Below are 16,591 nucleotides of genomic sequence, written 5' to 3' on the forward strand. Positions count from 1 at the left end.
TGTGGATAGATTTAACATTGTAACCTGCACTTTTAGTTTGAGACATTTGTGACATTGCTTTTATTTTTTCACTGCCAGCTGCACTATGAATAGGCTGACTTGTCTGGATAGCATGCCAAGAAATGTTTTTCACTGGATCTCTCTACACGTGACAGTTCAACAATTCATTTCACGTTGGCTGACTCACTTGATTCTTGCTGGCTGACATGAGCTTTATGAAGAACTTAATTTGCCTTGGAACTTGTTAGTAATGGGGAAACGAATGGGTTCTTCGCTTCTCTTCGACCTATTTTCTTCGGTGCTTTCCTTTGGCTTGAGCGCGTTCATCCTGTTCCAGGATTTTGTGTGCGCAGAGTGGCGGGGTGTCCGCTGGACGGTCGACCCCTGCCTGTCATTCAGGCAGCACTGAGCCAATGGGCGCTTGGTGCCGCCTCCTGGAGGCGGTGACTGGAGTTTTGACTCCTGCCTGAGAAAGGGCTGTGAGCCTGGAGACTGAGAACTGCTCGCGTTCTGGACGGGCTCATCAACCAGCTGCTCAAACGTCCACCCCTCGTGTTACCCTGGCATTAGATGGCTCGGTGCAATGCACTGGCTACCCGTTTGGCACTGGCCCTGTGGATTACAGCCGGATGGAGCTGGGCTGGTCGCAAGCAAGAGGAATCGCTCACCACCGACAGTGTTTGCAAAGCTCGATGTACATCGCGTTGTCTGAGCCTGCACATCACTCGCCTCTCAGCTTTGTTCAAGAACTTTCAGGTAGAACAGACATCCCACCTCTTTACCCTCAAAGACATCCACACGCCCACGCATTCACAGCTCTTGAGGGCTCTTGAGGGCTTCGACACAACACGAAGTTCTGAGGAGCTTTCGCTGTGAACTAGTAGCCCTGACAGTGTACTCAGTTTATCAGGTGCTGAAGACAGGTTCAGGTATGATCTGAGTTCTCCTTCTTAACACAAACTATCGCTTAGATGGATTTGATCGGCGCCGTTTCGTTTCACTTGCTGGTTCCACAAGATTCCCAACTCAACTCAGTGAGAACCTTGCACCGTTCATGTATTAAACAGTGGAGTCGGGATTCGAAAGTTGATGGGTGGTTTTACTGGCTCGGTGCTTTTTAGTTAAATATCGAGTGTAAATTGAATTTGAGTTGAAGATGCCCGTCCTAAATCAGGTGAGCGAACCGCCACGATGTCTGAGTTCTTTCGGGGGTTCGAGACAGATTTGGGGCGTTGGGCATAAATATATTGGGGAATGTATTCTGGAAATAACTGCTGGAAATTCCATCACATCACATTGCACAGGGCCCCCCATAGAAAGCATTTTTAGTCAACACTTATCTCTGATATTGGAATTTTGATTTCCTAATATTCGCCCCATGTCGGATTCGATTTGAATTGCTCTCGTTCCGAAGGATGTGATGCAACTGTACCTGGTCTCAACATCGTGGCGGGCTCTGCTTTCTTTTCCTCTGTTCTGCAGCAAGGACAGTGGGTGGAAGTGACCTGTTTCAACGACACAAGTCGCATCTGTCGCCCTCCTCGTAACGGCGGGTTGTTCAGAACGAGGTGGGAACACAATGCGGAGGTGGGGGATTTCGAAGTGATCCGGAGCGATCAGGGTCGGCGCTTCTCACCTCGACGTTCTGTCACCTGTCGCTCCCGAAATGGAAAATAGAAACAAACAGCAAGAACTTGAATGCCAGGAAACATCCAGCGGGGGGACGGGGGGGGGGGGGGGTGGGGGGACAGGGGGGGGTGGGGGGACAGGGAGGGGACACGGCATCTGCTCACAGTGAGAGAAGGGAACTATTTTGTACGTGGGAAAGATAATATTGACCTAAAAGTCGGTCCTTTCAAATAGCGATGTCGCTAATAGGACAAGGCAAAGAAAAATAAGGACTCATTCGTCCCACTGCGTGTGTAATCCCGGTTCTTAAAGAAACTTGTGCCGCAGAAGTTTTGTCGCAGACAACAGGTTTAAAAAAGTCACTAAAAACCGACTTCGACCCTGCAAATCAATTAGCCAACGTTTAAAAAAAAAGTTAAAATCACATTTTATCTCTGAAAACCCTCGCTGATGGAGAATCTCCCCCCCATTTACACTGCTGTAATTGGGTGTGCGAGCAAAATCACCCTCGCCCGTCCCAGCTCACACACATGTAAAATGAAGCGGGCGCCGAAAATCTCCAGCAGCGTGCACCCTGTGGGACTAAAATATTATTCATTCGGTTGGGATGAAGCGAGTGTGCTTGACGTTACGAGACCCCAAAATGATAATCCGTGGAAATGTGGCAAGGTCGTGGTAGTTTTATGGAAAGCTGTGTGGTGTGCAAATTCACTTAGTGCCTTGCCTTTCCAGTATGCAGTCGCAAAACCATGACTTAGTGGAGAGGGAGTTATTTCAAATCATTGAATGGTACATCCACAGGGAGCGGCGATTCGGCTCAGCCTGATTGCAGCTCCTCCTTCCGAGCACTGTCTCCGTTTTAAAGGCTTTAATGGGTTTTGTTTGGACGCGGTTGTTATAAAAGCAGGAAAAAAACTGGAAGCACTCAGAAGGTCAGTCAGTGGATGTGGAAATAGAAGCCTCAGGTCGAAGGCAAATCCTCACAACAGTTCTGGTTCCCGTTGTCAAACTTCAGCAGTTCAGTGAGACTGGAACGAGAATCCTACATGAAATACACACACAAGAGGGAGGATGTCTTGTCATTTTACTCGGTCTGCCTTGACCAGTGTTGTGGGGGGGGGGGGGGGGGGGGGTGAAAGGAGATAAATAACGGCATGCTCACAGATTCTGGCCACCAAAGAGCCTGCAGATGCTGAAATCTGGAGCAAAATAAACCTCTGCTGGAGGATTTAGAGGATCGAGCATTTTCTGTGGTTAGGAAAGGAATTATTAATGTTTCGGTTCCAACCCCTTCATCCACTCTGATCATGGAGTCTCTTCCAAATTCACCCTTCGCGCTCCTCATCTGTACTCCATCCTTCGCCCCTTCCATCAATCCCCGAGAGTCTCACCCGTCCTCTCCACTCTCGACCCACCCACATGGACATAGCCCCCCCCCCCCCCCCCCTCCGCCGACAGCTGCAGGTTAAAGTCACGACTGACTTGCATATTGATAAGCGTCCCTCCAACGGGGTCTCAGAAAATCTTCTGCGGGGTTTTCTCGTCATTGACCCTGCACAGATCCGGAGGCAGCTTAAAGCCTACCAGAAATGCAGACTTCTGGTCACCGCGTTTATCCCCCTTCCCACCCAGCGCCGGCTCGCCCACTAAGCAGCTCGCATGCCCCCCGCTCGGCTCAGCTGGTGAAAGTTGTCCCGTGGTCTGGCAGTCTCCAACACGGAGAGACCGCCACCCACCCCGCATTCACCGCCTTCCCAGACCTCACCTTCTTCTTTACCTTTTGTAAAGAGTGGCATTTCAAGTGATTTTGGACGGAATCTAAAATAGTGAAAAAAATGTCTGAGAACTATCTTTTCAATTGCCAATAACCACAGAGTCATAAGCTGCAGGAACAATAGGCTTTAATGCACACAACTCTTTGGCTGGCCCGGATCCAGGTACAGGACTGCCAGAAAGGGGGAGTAATCCCCTTTTTTTTCGCGTCCATGGTCCTTTATGGCCAGGGCAAAAAGGGAGGAGACTTAAGGGATGAATTTTTAGTGGACGGGCCAGCCTTGGATAGACAGGAACTGGTAAGAGCTATACAATGGAGGAAAACCTATCAGTGCAAATGGGAAAGTGCAGGTTTCTGGTGGGGTGGAGTTTACTTTCCCTGAGATGAATGTCTTCTGTGAATTTGGGCAAACATCAACAGGGGAACGGGCACGACTTCGCCGGGGCGGTGAAGTGGAGGCATTGGTAGAGACGAGGAAAGAAGTTTCAAACGTTCCCCTCTGGAGGTTCAGGCACATAAATATACCCGATGGATGGGTATATTCATGAATAGACTCAATCCAATCAAAATTCAGGTGCATTCCCAAATAGTGGCCGATGCCAGAGAGGGAAAATGACCACGATAATTATGGTGCAAAGACTGTTAGTTAAGATCATCACAGAAGATGCCCAATTCAGAAGCAATGTATTTTTAATGAAGAAGGGGTTTGACAGGATGGTTGTGAAGATGTTTCGTCTTGTGGCAGCATCTAGAACTAGCGTTCACTGTTTGAAAGTAAAAAGTCACCCATTTAATAAAGTGATGAAGTGATTCTTTTTCCTCTCAGAGATGCCAGACTTTAAATATTTTAAAAATATTTTTAAAAAATAGCACGGTAACAGGCCCTTCAGCTCTGGAGCTCACCCTGCCCGATGTGACCAATGAATGACTAACCCTTTTGGAACATGAGAGGAAACCAGATCTACATCACAGTACAGTCCCTTTGGCCTCCAAAGCTGTGCTGATGACTTTCACACTGCCTACCAGTGGTTCTCAACCTTTTTCTTTCCACTCACATACCACTTTAAGTAATCCCTATGCCATCGGTGCTCTGTGATTAGAAAGGGATTACTTAAAGTGGTATGTGAGTGGGAAGGAAGGTTAAGAATCACTGCTCTAAACTCAATTGTTACTGAAATATTTTACTTGAGAAAAATTGCCATTGGCCCATTTCCTTTGGAGTTATGAAACCGTGCACATAATGAGTCAGTTAGGTACGATTAAAATAGTGGTTTTCAATCCTTTTCTTTCCATCCACATATGACTTTAAGCAATCCCTTGATAATTACAGAACACCTTTGGCCTAGGGAATACTTAAAGTGGTATGTGAGTGGAAAGCAAAATGATTGAGAACCACGAGCCTAGAGTTTTCCTACTACATATCCCTTGGTTTGAATCTGGCACTGGCTGTAAGGAGTTTGTACATTCTCCTTGTGTCTGGGTGGGTTTCCTCCATGCGCTTCGGTTTCCTCCCACCTTTCAAAATGTATAGGGGTGTAGATCAATTGGAGTATTTGGGTGGCATGGGCTCGTGGGCCACAAGAGCCTGTTACTCTTTGTCTGAATTTAAATTTAATAACCCTCCACTTTTCTCAATTCCATGTACTGATGTAATAGAACAGACAGCAGTGGTGTCGCTGGCACAGTAATACTGTTGTGCTAATCATTACACTACCAGGCTTCCCACTCAAATGGCAATGGAAATGGAGACTGAATATTTTTAAGGCAGAAATAAATAGATACTTGATCAGCAAGGCAACGAAAGGTTATTGAGGTAGTTGAGAATGGAAGTGGAATTTACAACAAGGTGAGATAGGATCCTGTAAAAACACAATGCTGTAGAAACTCAGCAGGTCAAACAGTATCTTTTATAAAGCAAAGATAAAGATACAAAACCAATGTTTCGGGCTTGAGGCCTTCATCAAAGTATGAATGATTTCCATACCTTGATGAAGGGCTTAAGCCTGAAATGTTGGTTATGTATCTTTATCTTTGCTTTATAAAGGATACTGTTTGACCTGCTGAGTTTCTTCAGCATTGTGTTATTACTTTAACCATTGTGTCTGCAGGCCTTCATTTTTACATCTTACTGAAAGAGCTCAAGAGGCTGAGTGGCCTACCCCTGAAACTAATCAATCTCTAGGCTTAACTTAGCTCTTCTCATGCAAAGGAATTTCAAGTTCAGTTATTACAAATACTGTTGGAGGGAAAAAAATATACAGAACTCAACACACGGGGAACTTTTTGGGTAAGATCAATCTTATGAAATCTCTTTGTTGATGACATGACCTTGCTTTGTATGGGCAATCTCCAGATGTAAACATTTGTTCCTGATTACCTGAGTTCTCGAAGGCAAGTGTCCTTTTTCAACAGGAGCCCATATTGTGTTGCTCTGTATACACCTGCTGAACAGGTAGTCCTCAACTTACCACCTGTGTGACTTACAGCCATCCATACATATGGCCAAAGAAAGTAAAGAAAAAATATAAAAATTACACTTTTACGGTGAAAGTCGGGACCTATCTATGGAAAATAATGCCTCTCGTGCAAGTTTGGCAGGGGTGGCCAACCTCCTGTGAGAGCTGGCCTTAGTGACCACCACGTTGTATTTGTTGAACTATAACACGGATACAGTGCAATTTCAATATACGTTCATTTCGAGATATGACCGGTTGGTCAGAATGGAACATGGACGTAAGTTGAGGAGTACCAGTAATTGTTTCATTTAATTGAATAGTTGTGCTTGCACTACCCATAATTAAGCAAATAGACTATAATGCACCCAGTCTTGAATAAATACAGTGGTTAGTATTAGTATCTTAAAAAATGCTTTAAAATGTATTGGATAAAGTCAAATTTATATATTTCATCTGTAATCTGGGGAGCCTCTGTATCATATCCGCTCTATCCAACTGTGTATTTGCTCTCTGAATTTTTTTTCCTGAAGAGGGAGCCAGATTATGATTGTAAAGTTCAACAGTTTTCTTTAAAGACAGACCATCCACTGGATCCAGGACTGTCAAGACTGTACGTTCTGCAGCAAGATGGGTTTGCTCTCGGTGCACTGAAGCCATGCAAGGAATCGCTTAAGTGCATATCTTGTTTGGTTTACCCCCAATATTAACATAAGCTCACACCTTGTAAAACTCATTTTGATAAAGCACCCTCATTAGCCTTCTGAGCAAAGTGGAAGCTCATTGGACCAAGGAGTCAGCAACATAATTAGCTAAGGATTAGCCACTTTTGGTCAAATGATACACAGTGGATTTATTCAGATTTTCGGAGTAGGATTATTTTTGCTCTTGATATGTAGGAGAATATGGGACAGAAGTTTCAGATTTACATGTGGCACAGAACTTAGAACTATTAAGTGGTGAGAAAGATAGAAATAGACACAAACAAATTGAAATTCAATTAGAAGAAGACAAGGTAATATTTTTGGTGAAAATAAGATGAATGGTATAACTTTAAATGGAATAGAAAATGACTTGTGCCTGCTGAAGAAATATTTGAAGGAGGAAGTTTTGTTAATTAACCAATTAGTAAAACTTGTTCTACCATTGTTAAAAAGGGAACATAGTGGACCTGGAGACTAATGATACAGTATATTGAAATAAAACACCACTTGGCCTTCACAATTTAGAAATGTCATGGAGGTTTCAGTTGGAGCACAGAGATTTGCTGGAAATATTCTGATGGCAAGGACTTATATGTGGATAAGTTGGGGGATATTTACACTTGGATCAAAAACAGTGAGAGGGAGAAGGAAAACATCTGACCCACTTTGCTCAACATTTCCCATTCTTACTTTTCTCTCTAATACTCCCCCTTCCTCCCAGTGGTTTCTTGTTTCTAACAAGTCTAATACTCAAATAATCTCTTAGCCCCTTCCCCCCCCCTCCACCCACTTGATATACTTGATATCACACTACTTTAATCTTGAAAAAGGATCCTGACTTGAAATGTTGACTGACCATTTCTATCCATATCCATTAATGGCCCTTTTTCCCCTGTGGTTCCATGCCCTTCCCTCCTTCCCAAGTCCTTTTATTCAGGTGGCTGTCTGCTTTTTGCTCATACCTTGAAGAAGGCCTCAGGCCTGAACTTTATAAATCTTTTTCTCCTATGGATGCCATATGACCTGTTGAGTTCTTCCAGGATTTCTGTGTTTTTACTATTCATGGGATGTTGCCTGGTTCTCTGACTTCCACCAGCTTCTCTTTGTTCCAATGGCTGAAGGTTTAATAGACCAAGGGTGGAAGATGCTTAGCAAAAGAAACAGAGATGACGTGAGGACAAACATTTTTATGGAATGAATTATTAGGATTTGGAATCCATTGCCTGAGTAAGTAATCACTTTCAGAGGGATTTACATAAATATTAGAAGGAAAATCAAAATCATAGGGAAAAGACACAGGAATTAGACAAAGTGCATTTCTTTAAAAGAGATGGTTCAAAAATCAATGGGCATCTTTTGTTTCCTTTGCTATTCTAAGATCTTAATCAAAGTTTTTTTCTCTGGGCTGCAGAGGATAATGACTTGTCATTACTGTAGTTGTCCCTCAAACACAGTCATTCAATATAATCTGGTCATTATCTCAAAGCTTCCCATTTTATATCATTTGTCTGTGGTGTTTCTTGCATTACAAAAGTGGCCACACTTCAAAAGTGCTTAATTGTTGCAAGGTACTTGGTGCTCCATGAACAATTCCTTTGTGCCTAGTTAAATTGAGGCCAGGTGCTGAACATGCATCAGCGACCCAGATTAAAAGAAAGATAATGTGTCTCAGGTCAAGTCTGGGATTCTTCCAATCCACATAATGTCTAATTTAAAAGGGCTGCAACCTCAACCAACTATTTGATTATTTTGCCTCACCAGAAGCATGATACTGGGTGGCACCAATCCAGTCAGTCCAGCCTGCTGCCTCACAATGTTAATGACCTGGGTTTAATTCTGATCTCCAATGCTGTCCCTGTGAAGATTGCAGGTATCCTTGATGCCCAAGTTTCTCAAATATCTCAGTATGTAAGGCTGTTAGATTAATTGACCATTGTAAATTGGCCCTAGTGTACAGGTGAATGGTAGAATCTGGAAGGACTTGAAAAGGAGGTGAGAAAAATAAAACAGATTAGTCTAAACGGGTGCTTGTTGTGTGCACAGACTCAGTGGGCTAAAGGGTCTGTCTCTATTCCTATTCCTTTTTGGAAATGAATTAAGATAGAGTTTATGTTGTGGATAATAAAGATGTAAATTGATCATACATTATATTTCTACCTCCAAACGTTGAACAGCCATATCACAATTGAAGATCACAAGTGAAGCAATGCATTATTATTATGCCAACTCAAAGTTTAATGCAATAATACCCCAGAGGCAGGTGGAGAAGCTGTCCTCGCTGGGTCTCGGCACCCCTCTCTGTAACTAGATTCGGGACTCCCTAATGGAAAGACCACAGCCTGCTCCTGTTCATGCGACTGACTCACGACTGCATCACCAGATCCAGCTGCGACATTGTCATCAAATTTGCAGATGACACAACAGTGGTCGGCCTCAACAGCAACAATGAGGAGTCTCAGCACAGAGAAGGGCTTGAAAATCTCATGATATGGTGTGAAAGTAACCACCCGACTCTCATGATGGTGGGCGTCAGGAGGACCCTCCACTGCACATCAATAACTGTAATGGAGAGAGTGGAGAGCACGAAGCTCTTTGGAGTTCACTTAAGGAGTGACTTATCATGGACACACACACCTCCTCACCTGTCAGGAAGGCACAAAAGCAACTGCACTGCCTGAGAGGACTGGAGTGAGCAAAGCTACCAGCCACCATCACATCACCTTTGTACAAGAGCTCTATTGAGAAAGTCCTGGCCAATTGCCTCACAGTATGGTATTGGTAGTAGCAGAGAAATGGATCGGTGGTCAATCCACAGGACCGTCAGAGTTGCTGAGTGGGTCACTGGAGTCTCCCTTCTCACCCACTCCCTATCGTCAACGTGATCTACTTGGATCATTGTCTTAAAAAAATATTGAGGACTCCTTCCACCCCGCACACACCATTTTTCAGCTGCTCCCATCGGGAAAAAGATACAGGAGTATCAGAGCCAGAACCACCAGGCTGAGGAACATCTTCCCATGGGCAGTGAGAATGCTGAATAACCAAAAGTACTGCTCATACTAACCATCTGAAAATCTCATATTCATGAAACAATATTTGTTTATTTGTATATATGAATACTTGCCCTGCACATGTATTGTTTGTCTGTATGTATGTGTGTTATGTCTGAATGTGTGTCTGTGCTTTGTACTGAGGACTGGAGAATGTTGTTTCATCAGGTTGTACTTGTGCATAAACTTGACTTGTATTCTGTCAGTAATAAAGGTGTAACATAAATATGAGTCAGATTCCAGTGTGTTAAAGATATAAATTGAGCAACTTGTGTTGAATTGCATTGAAATATATTGTTGCAAGTTCCTTTGTAACTTAAAAAGTATCATAAAAATCAGTTATATTTTTTCTTTAATTTTCTAGAAAGTAATGGTTGTTCACTACAACTCATCTAGAAAATGGTACTGATATAATTTGATAAATTATCTAAAAAATGCACTTTACTTTTGAGTAAATGATAAGGCCTTTACGTTCATCAAACAAAAGCCAACATCACACATGTGATGATCTTTCTCCTTCCTGTTGTGATAGGGTAATAAGTCTTTAGGATGTAAAAGGAAATTTAAATTAGAATTTCTTTAATTATCAATTCAACTTAATTCGTCTCCTATTTGAAAATTGAGTCTTTTGTTTCTATGTATTGATTCTTAAAGGAATAGATGTTAATTTACAAGATGGGAGAAATAAAACTTGAATTGGAAGCATTTCATTGAAGACATTTGAAGTATTCCTTAATTCCCATATGTGTGATTTTCAATAAATATGTGTGCCCCTTATTTGAATTTGGATTGTGTAGAATGCTGGTTATATCAATCAATAAACTGTAGGCATGTAAATTAATTATTTTATTGGAAAATAGGTATTATTACATCCGGTACCGCACGGATGGCAGTCTCTTCAATCTGAGGCGCCTGAAAGCTCACACCAAGACACAAGAGCAACTTGTCCGTGAACTACTCTTTGCAGACGATGCCGCTTTAGTTGCCCATTCAGAGCCAGCGTTGTCTCCGCTCCATCCTCAACATTCATTGGAGCGACTTCATCTCCAACGTCGAAGTACTCGAGATGGCAGAGGCCGACAGCATCGAATCCACGCTGCTGAAGATCCAACTGCGCTGGGTAGGTCACGTCTCCAGAATGGAGGACCATCGCCTCCCCAAGATCGTGTTATATGGCGAGCTCTCCACTGGCCATCGTGTCAGAGGTGCACCAAAGAAGAGGTACAAGGACTGCCTAAATAAATCTCTTGGTGCCTGCCACATTGACCACCGCCAGTGGGCTGATATCGCCTCAAACCGTGCATCTTGGCGCCTCAAAGTTCGGCGTGCAGCAACCTCCTTTGAAGAAGACCGCAGAGCCCACCTCACTGACAAAAGACAAAGGAGGAAAAACCCAACACCCAACCCCAACCAACCAATTTTCCCTTGCAACCGCTGCAACTGTGTCTGCCTGTCCCGCATCGGACTTGTCAGCCACAAACGAGCCTGCAGCAGACGTGGACATTTACCCCTCCATAAATCTTCATCTGCCAAGCCAAAGAACAAGGAAAGTGATGTTTTATTATTTAAGCAGAGTTTCTTATAATTGCATTTTCTTGTAGTGGAAATAAGTAATAATTTCCTCATTTGCACTGTGGACGTGCAAAATCCCATTTCTTCAAATTTGATTGTTTTGTTTCAACTGAATATTATCAAAATTGCAAATACAAATATCACCGACTTCCCAGACCCCAAATGCCCACCAACACTGATCTTCCAGAAGTGGGTTTCCAACCTGTCCCAGCCACTCACAGGCCAGCTCTCCCAATGCTTCTGATGTGGGTATCCACCTTGGCCTCGGCTGCTTGCAGGTGGAGCTCCTGATGCCTCTGACGTGGGTTTGCATCCTGGCCCCTACTGCCCACTGGCAGTATATGATGGCTTTCATCACCTCCAACATTAACCCCCATCCATGCAACCATGTGCTGGAGCCACTGTTACCTTCGCCAGTGACTCCAACTTCCAACTTACCGTAGCCACAGTGCCTCTAGTGCCTCAGCAGGGGCCAGGATGCAAACCCACGTCAGAGGCATCAGGAACTCCCAACTAACACCATTCCGGTGCCCATGCCGACTCCATCACTAGTTCCCACACCAACCTCAGCAAGAGGGAGCAAGTGAATGGGGAGGGGGGCAAGAGTGAGTGAGTGAGCAAGAGTGAGGGAAAGGGACCACAGAGAGTCAGCAAAAACCATTCCCGCTGCAGTGCACTCGTGGAATATCTTTCAGTTTAAATTTTAAAAATGTGGCCAACCTCACACCAAAAGAAATCCAAGTCTCATTGGTTGAAAATGACGTTTTGAGGCCTGATGTCTGCACTGCTGTCATCAGGCCTCAAGACCCAAGTTTGTTTTGTTGTGGTCGAGGCAACTGTTTCCTGCCATCACAGAAACACAGGGATTTAAAATCACAGTTAAAAAGTCACTGAAATAAAAGCTGTTATTACTAGTTACAGTTATTGTAACCTATTTCTTCCATGGAATTCCTACACCTTTCCGGGGAACCCAGTTTGAGGAACGCTGCAATGTTGGGAAAATCACGGAAAAAATTAGCATAATTACTGCCTGTGTGGTCATTGACATTGGGCACCTTTTTAGACTGCTAGTTCCTGATTGCAACATTCATGGTGGTTGGTCATGCAGTAGAGGGGATGACTGTCAACACATTTTTCTGGTATGATTTACACTGCAGACTTCCTCCAAAAAGCTGTAGGGGTCCTGCAGGATAAATCGCGGTGCAGAAATTGACTCAAAATTCCTGCACATTCCTTTTCAGATTGCCTGTGTAACGGCAACATTTCCTTGACATGTCTGCAGTCTGAAAACCATATTAAAGGAATAGGCTACAAGTACATGTTCTCCTTCATATTTTTCTGTTTTGGAAGTTGCTTTTAGGTGCCTTTACATTTCTCTTTCTGCCAGAACTATGCCATCTTTAGAAATTCCTTCCATTATTTTAGCTTCTAGTGATATAATTTAAATGTAGTTCTGTGAGAGATTCTGTATCTTCCAGATTCTGTATCTTCCAATACAACTTTTGACATGAGATTTGTCCTTTACTGTGGTAAACAAAGTTGCAAAAAAACTTCAATTGGGGATTGCAGTTGTAAGGTCTTTTCAATAGCAGGTCGTCAATGGTAAAGTGATAATGTCTTTTCCTCTTGAGTGAAATTATTTGTTAGGTGATGTATCCTAATTGCAAGGGCACTTAAGAGTCTTTGAATAATGTCAGATCTTTCATAAAATGTTCTGCCCTTCCTTTATGAATAATTCAGAACTCTGCTATGAAGCCCTTTTTGTTTAAAGTGATACAAGAAGTTGAACCAGAGACTGCATTGCTTGAGGCTGGAAGGTGCCATGAAAACTGTTACACTTTCCTCCTGCTGCACTTTAAACAGTAGATCTGATGGTTCAGTGTAAGCATGTTCAAGACTCTTCACAAATCTCTCACCACAGTAAAAGCAACACGACTGAATCATATCTAAGGAATGATTCTATGTAATATTGTGGGATCTAATTTGTGAATGAATGGTGTTCAAAAAGAAAGGGATGGCAATAGAAAGAGGTGCCTGGTGGTTGATAAATGACTACTTAAATGAGATTACCACTAATTAAGTTATGGTCATGTATCTTACTTCAATATTGGAGTGCCAAGAGTATTCATGTCAATTAATTAACATTGGGAAATGAATTGCTAATTTGAGGAAAACGGATGGATTAACAAGTTAATCAGGAGATTGTTGGCTGGCTCTACTAAATTGCCTCTGAGGTCCTGTTTGTCATTGGTCTTCTTTATCAGTACAATCTTGCATAATTTTCATGATTTTGGCAATCTCCTTGTGTTGAAACCAAGCCTCTTCACTCTATTTCCCACTAGTATTCATCCTTAAGAAACGTTATGGGATTTCACCTTTTTTTTCTTCATATTGGGATTTAAAATCCAAATATAACACTGTGTAAGTTAATCTAATTAGAAATGCAGCACAGTGATAGGCTTTTCCAGCTCACTAACCCGTGTCGCCCCAAATACACCCCACGTAACCAATTAATCTACTAACCCTGTATGTTGAAATGTGGAAGGAAACTGAAGTTCCCAGTGGAAATCCATCTTCTGACACTTCTTACAGACAGTTTTATATTTTGATTCTCTTTGATATTTGCTGTTTTTGTGTTCAGCTTTGGAGGCATCTGGGAGAATGGACTTTTGTGCCAAATGGCCATATTGCACAGAAACAGGCCCTTGGGCTCACTACCTGACCTAACTACATTTGCCCTCATGAGGTCCTCATTCTTCTTTTTAAAGTCCTTTAAAAAACCACTTCTTCTTTTCTCCTTTGTTTCCATACCGCACAGAAAGATGACATTTGGTCCATGCTGGCTCTCAGAGCATGCCCATTGCTCCAATTCCCCCATTTATCTCCCTGCAAACATTTTCTTTCAAAGTCATAGATTAAGTCTTGGTTCTCCTGCCACCGACCACACTTGGAGCAATTCCCCGTAGCCCACCAGCATGTTTCTGGGATACAGGAAGAGCACCTACCAAGCCACAGATGAAACAAACTCCACACCGACAGTAGCGAGATCTGGAATGAACTGGAGAACCCATGAGATAGCAGCCTCGTTCCCTGCACCACACTGGTGCCTTTAGCAACACCATACACCATCCACCAGCGTTGTCTCCGCTCCATCCTCAACATCCATTGGAGCGCTTACACCCCTAACATCGAAGTACTCGAGATGGCAGAGGTCGACAGCATCGAGTCCACGCTGCTGAAGATCCAGCTGCGCTGGATGGGTCATGTCTCCAGAACGGAGGACCATTGCCTTCCCAAGATCGTGTTATATGGCGAGCTCTCCACTGGCCACCGTGACAGAGGTGCACCAAAGAAAAGGTACAAGGACTGCCTAAAGAAATCTCTTGGTGCCTGCCACATTGACCACCGCCAGTGGGCTGATAACGCCTCAAACCGTGCATCTTGGCGCCTCACAGTTTGGCGGGCAGCAACCTCCTTTGAAGAAGACCGCAGAGCCCACCTCACTGACAAAAGGCAAAGGAGGAAAAACCCAACACCCAACCCCAACCAACCAATTTTCCCCTGCAACCGCTGCAATCGTGTCTGCCTGTCCCGCATCGGACTTGTCAGCCACAAACGAGCCTGCAGCTGACATGGACTTTTTACCCCCTCCATAAATCTTCGTCCGCGAAGCCAAGCCAAAGAAGACACTGCACCACTGCGTTGCCTCATCTTCTCTGATCATTATTTGGGATTGAGGAAGACTTAACTTCTACGCTGATTCTGCGGATTTTGAGCTGTCGGATGAGAGCAGCATGAGAGACATAAAGGCAACCACACCTGGGCAGAAGATACCTGACAGGATGGCTGGAACATGTAATTGCTTCCACTGAGTTTCAATTGCATGATCTAACTTAACCATTGGCAAACCTATTTTACCTCTCATTGTTCTCATTTTAAAGCACAATTCTTGAATTAGTGTGTCATAAAATGTAAAACTTGTGTTTTCCCTCTTGTGTGCAGTTCCTTTACTTTTAATAATCTGGTTTGATGAGCATCTGTACATGTGTAAAGAGGAATCTGAGCCTGTCATTTGCCACAACAGATTGGATTTCTGTTTTTAGCTAAGTATGCAACACTTTTCCTCTAAAATAGCAATGCTGTCATTATCCCTAGTTACCTCGGGTGTGTGTTATGTTTCCTCTCTTCAGAGAGAAGGGAAGGCGATGCCTTCTGTTACATTTTTACTGCTGTGGGAAACCTGCGTGTCCATCGTTCCTCATTCCACCCTTTTGAAAGCAGCAGGAAACCAACTGGCTAGCTCGTAGTCAGCTGAACAAATATGTTGGCCCTTTCAGCAGTAAAATGAGAGCCTGACGAGAAACCCGGTCGGTGTGCAGAGGTGAGGCAACCTATTCAGATTGTGTTCTTTTCATTTTCCTTTTGGCAAGTCATTGGATAGGCAGGACAAAAGTCCTTTTTAAAAATTGACACACAATATAAAATATAAAAAAGTAATTTATATAGGATTGTGACAAGGTTATTTTCAATTAATTATAATAAATCTTTGTCTTGGCATTAAATCATATTTAATCAAAGCAAATATTTAATGAAATCAAATATGAGCATCTTGCTCTGACAGACTTTGGATTTTTTTCCCCGATATTTGTAAGGATGATGCAAAACCTCCCAAAATAAAGCAACACTTTCATTGCAGCATTTCTCATTGATTTCTCTCTGAAATATCAGGGAAAGTGCATGGTATGGTAACGTGTTTCGTTTGTTGCCACCATCTGTCCTCTGACCTTGGGAAGCAAGATTGTCTAATTAATGACAATTTCTAATTTGTTCTTTACAATAGTATCCATGGGGAATACAGTGAGAATATTGAAGCTAATTTCATTTGTTACCCTTAGGATTCACTAGAAAGAAAAGATGCATGGCCTGTTTGCTGGTTGCATTTGAACCCAGGTCTCAGGAGGTGAAAAGTACAAGTTTCTCAATCTCTTTCATTTAAAAAAATGGGATTCTGCAGAGACACTTAAAAGAATCATCTGTCACCTTCATTGTATTGCTAATTGTAGTTTTCACAATCTCCTCACATTACAGAATATCATTTGTGACATGCTCACAAATACCGTACACTATTGTCTTATTATTGTCATCAGGTGGTTAAAAAAGCAAAGCAAAACAATTGTTGCTCAACCTCCTATCAACGTCCTTTCAGCATTTTTATCAAAACACCATAGGTTCCTTTGAAAGTCTTATTTGCTTAATACCAAATGAATGATATTTAACTGGAGAAGAGAACCTTTATTCAAGGAAAGGGCACTGGAAGCCTTTGCGTCGAGAATTTTGATTTTTTCTCTCTCTCTCATGCGTAGGAAGCTGGCACTCTAAGCAATTAAAAATGGGTAGAAGAGGCTTGAT

General features: G+C 43.0%; 1 protein-coding gene across 1 annotated transcript in view; it reads left to right on the forward strand.

The window, feature by feature from the left end:
* Window positions 1–501: 501 nt before the first annotated feature.
* The window catches only part of LOC138739523 (anosmin-1), a 221,031-nt gene continuing 204,941 nt past the window's right edge, over window positions 502–16,591 (forward strand). Inside the window, exon 1 of the mRNA XM_069891769.1 lies at window positions 502–756. Coding sequence (XP_069747870.1) covers window positions 571–756 — 186 coding nt within the window. The 5' untranslated portion in view covers window positions 502–570. The remainder of the gene's footprint in view (window positions 757–16,591) is intronic.

Source organism: Narcine bancroftii, chromosome 7 (assembly GCF_036971445.1).
Source record: "Narcine bancroftii isolate sNarBan1 chromosome 7, sNarBan1.hap1, whole genome shotgun sequence".
NCBI classification, from domain to species: domain Eukaryota; kingdom Metazoa; phylum Chordata; class Chondrichthyes; order Torpediniformes; family Narcinidae; genus Narcine; species Narcine bancroftii.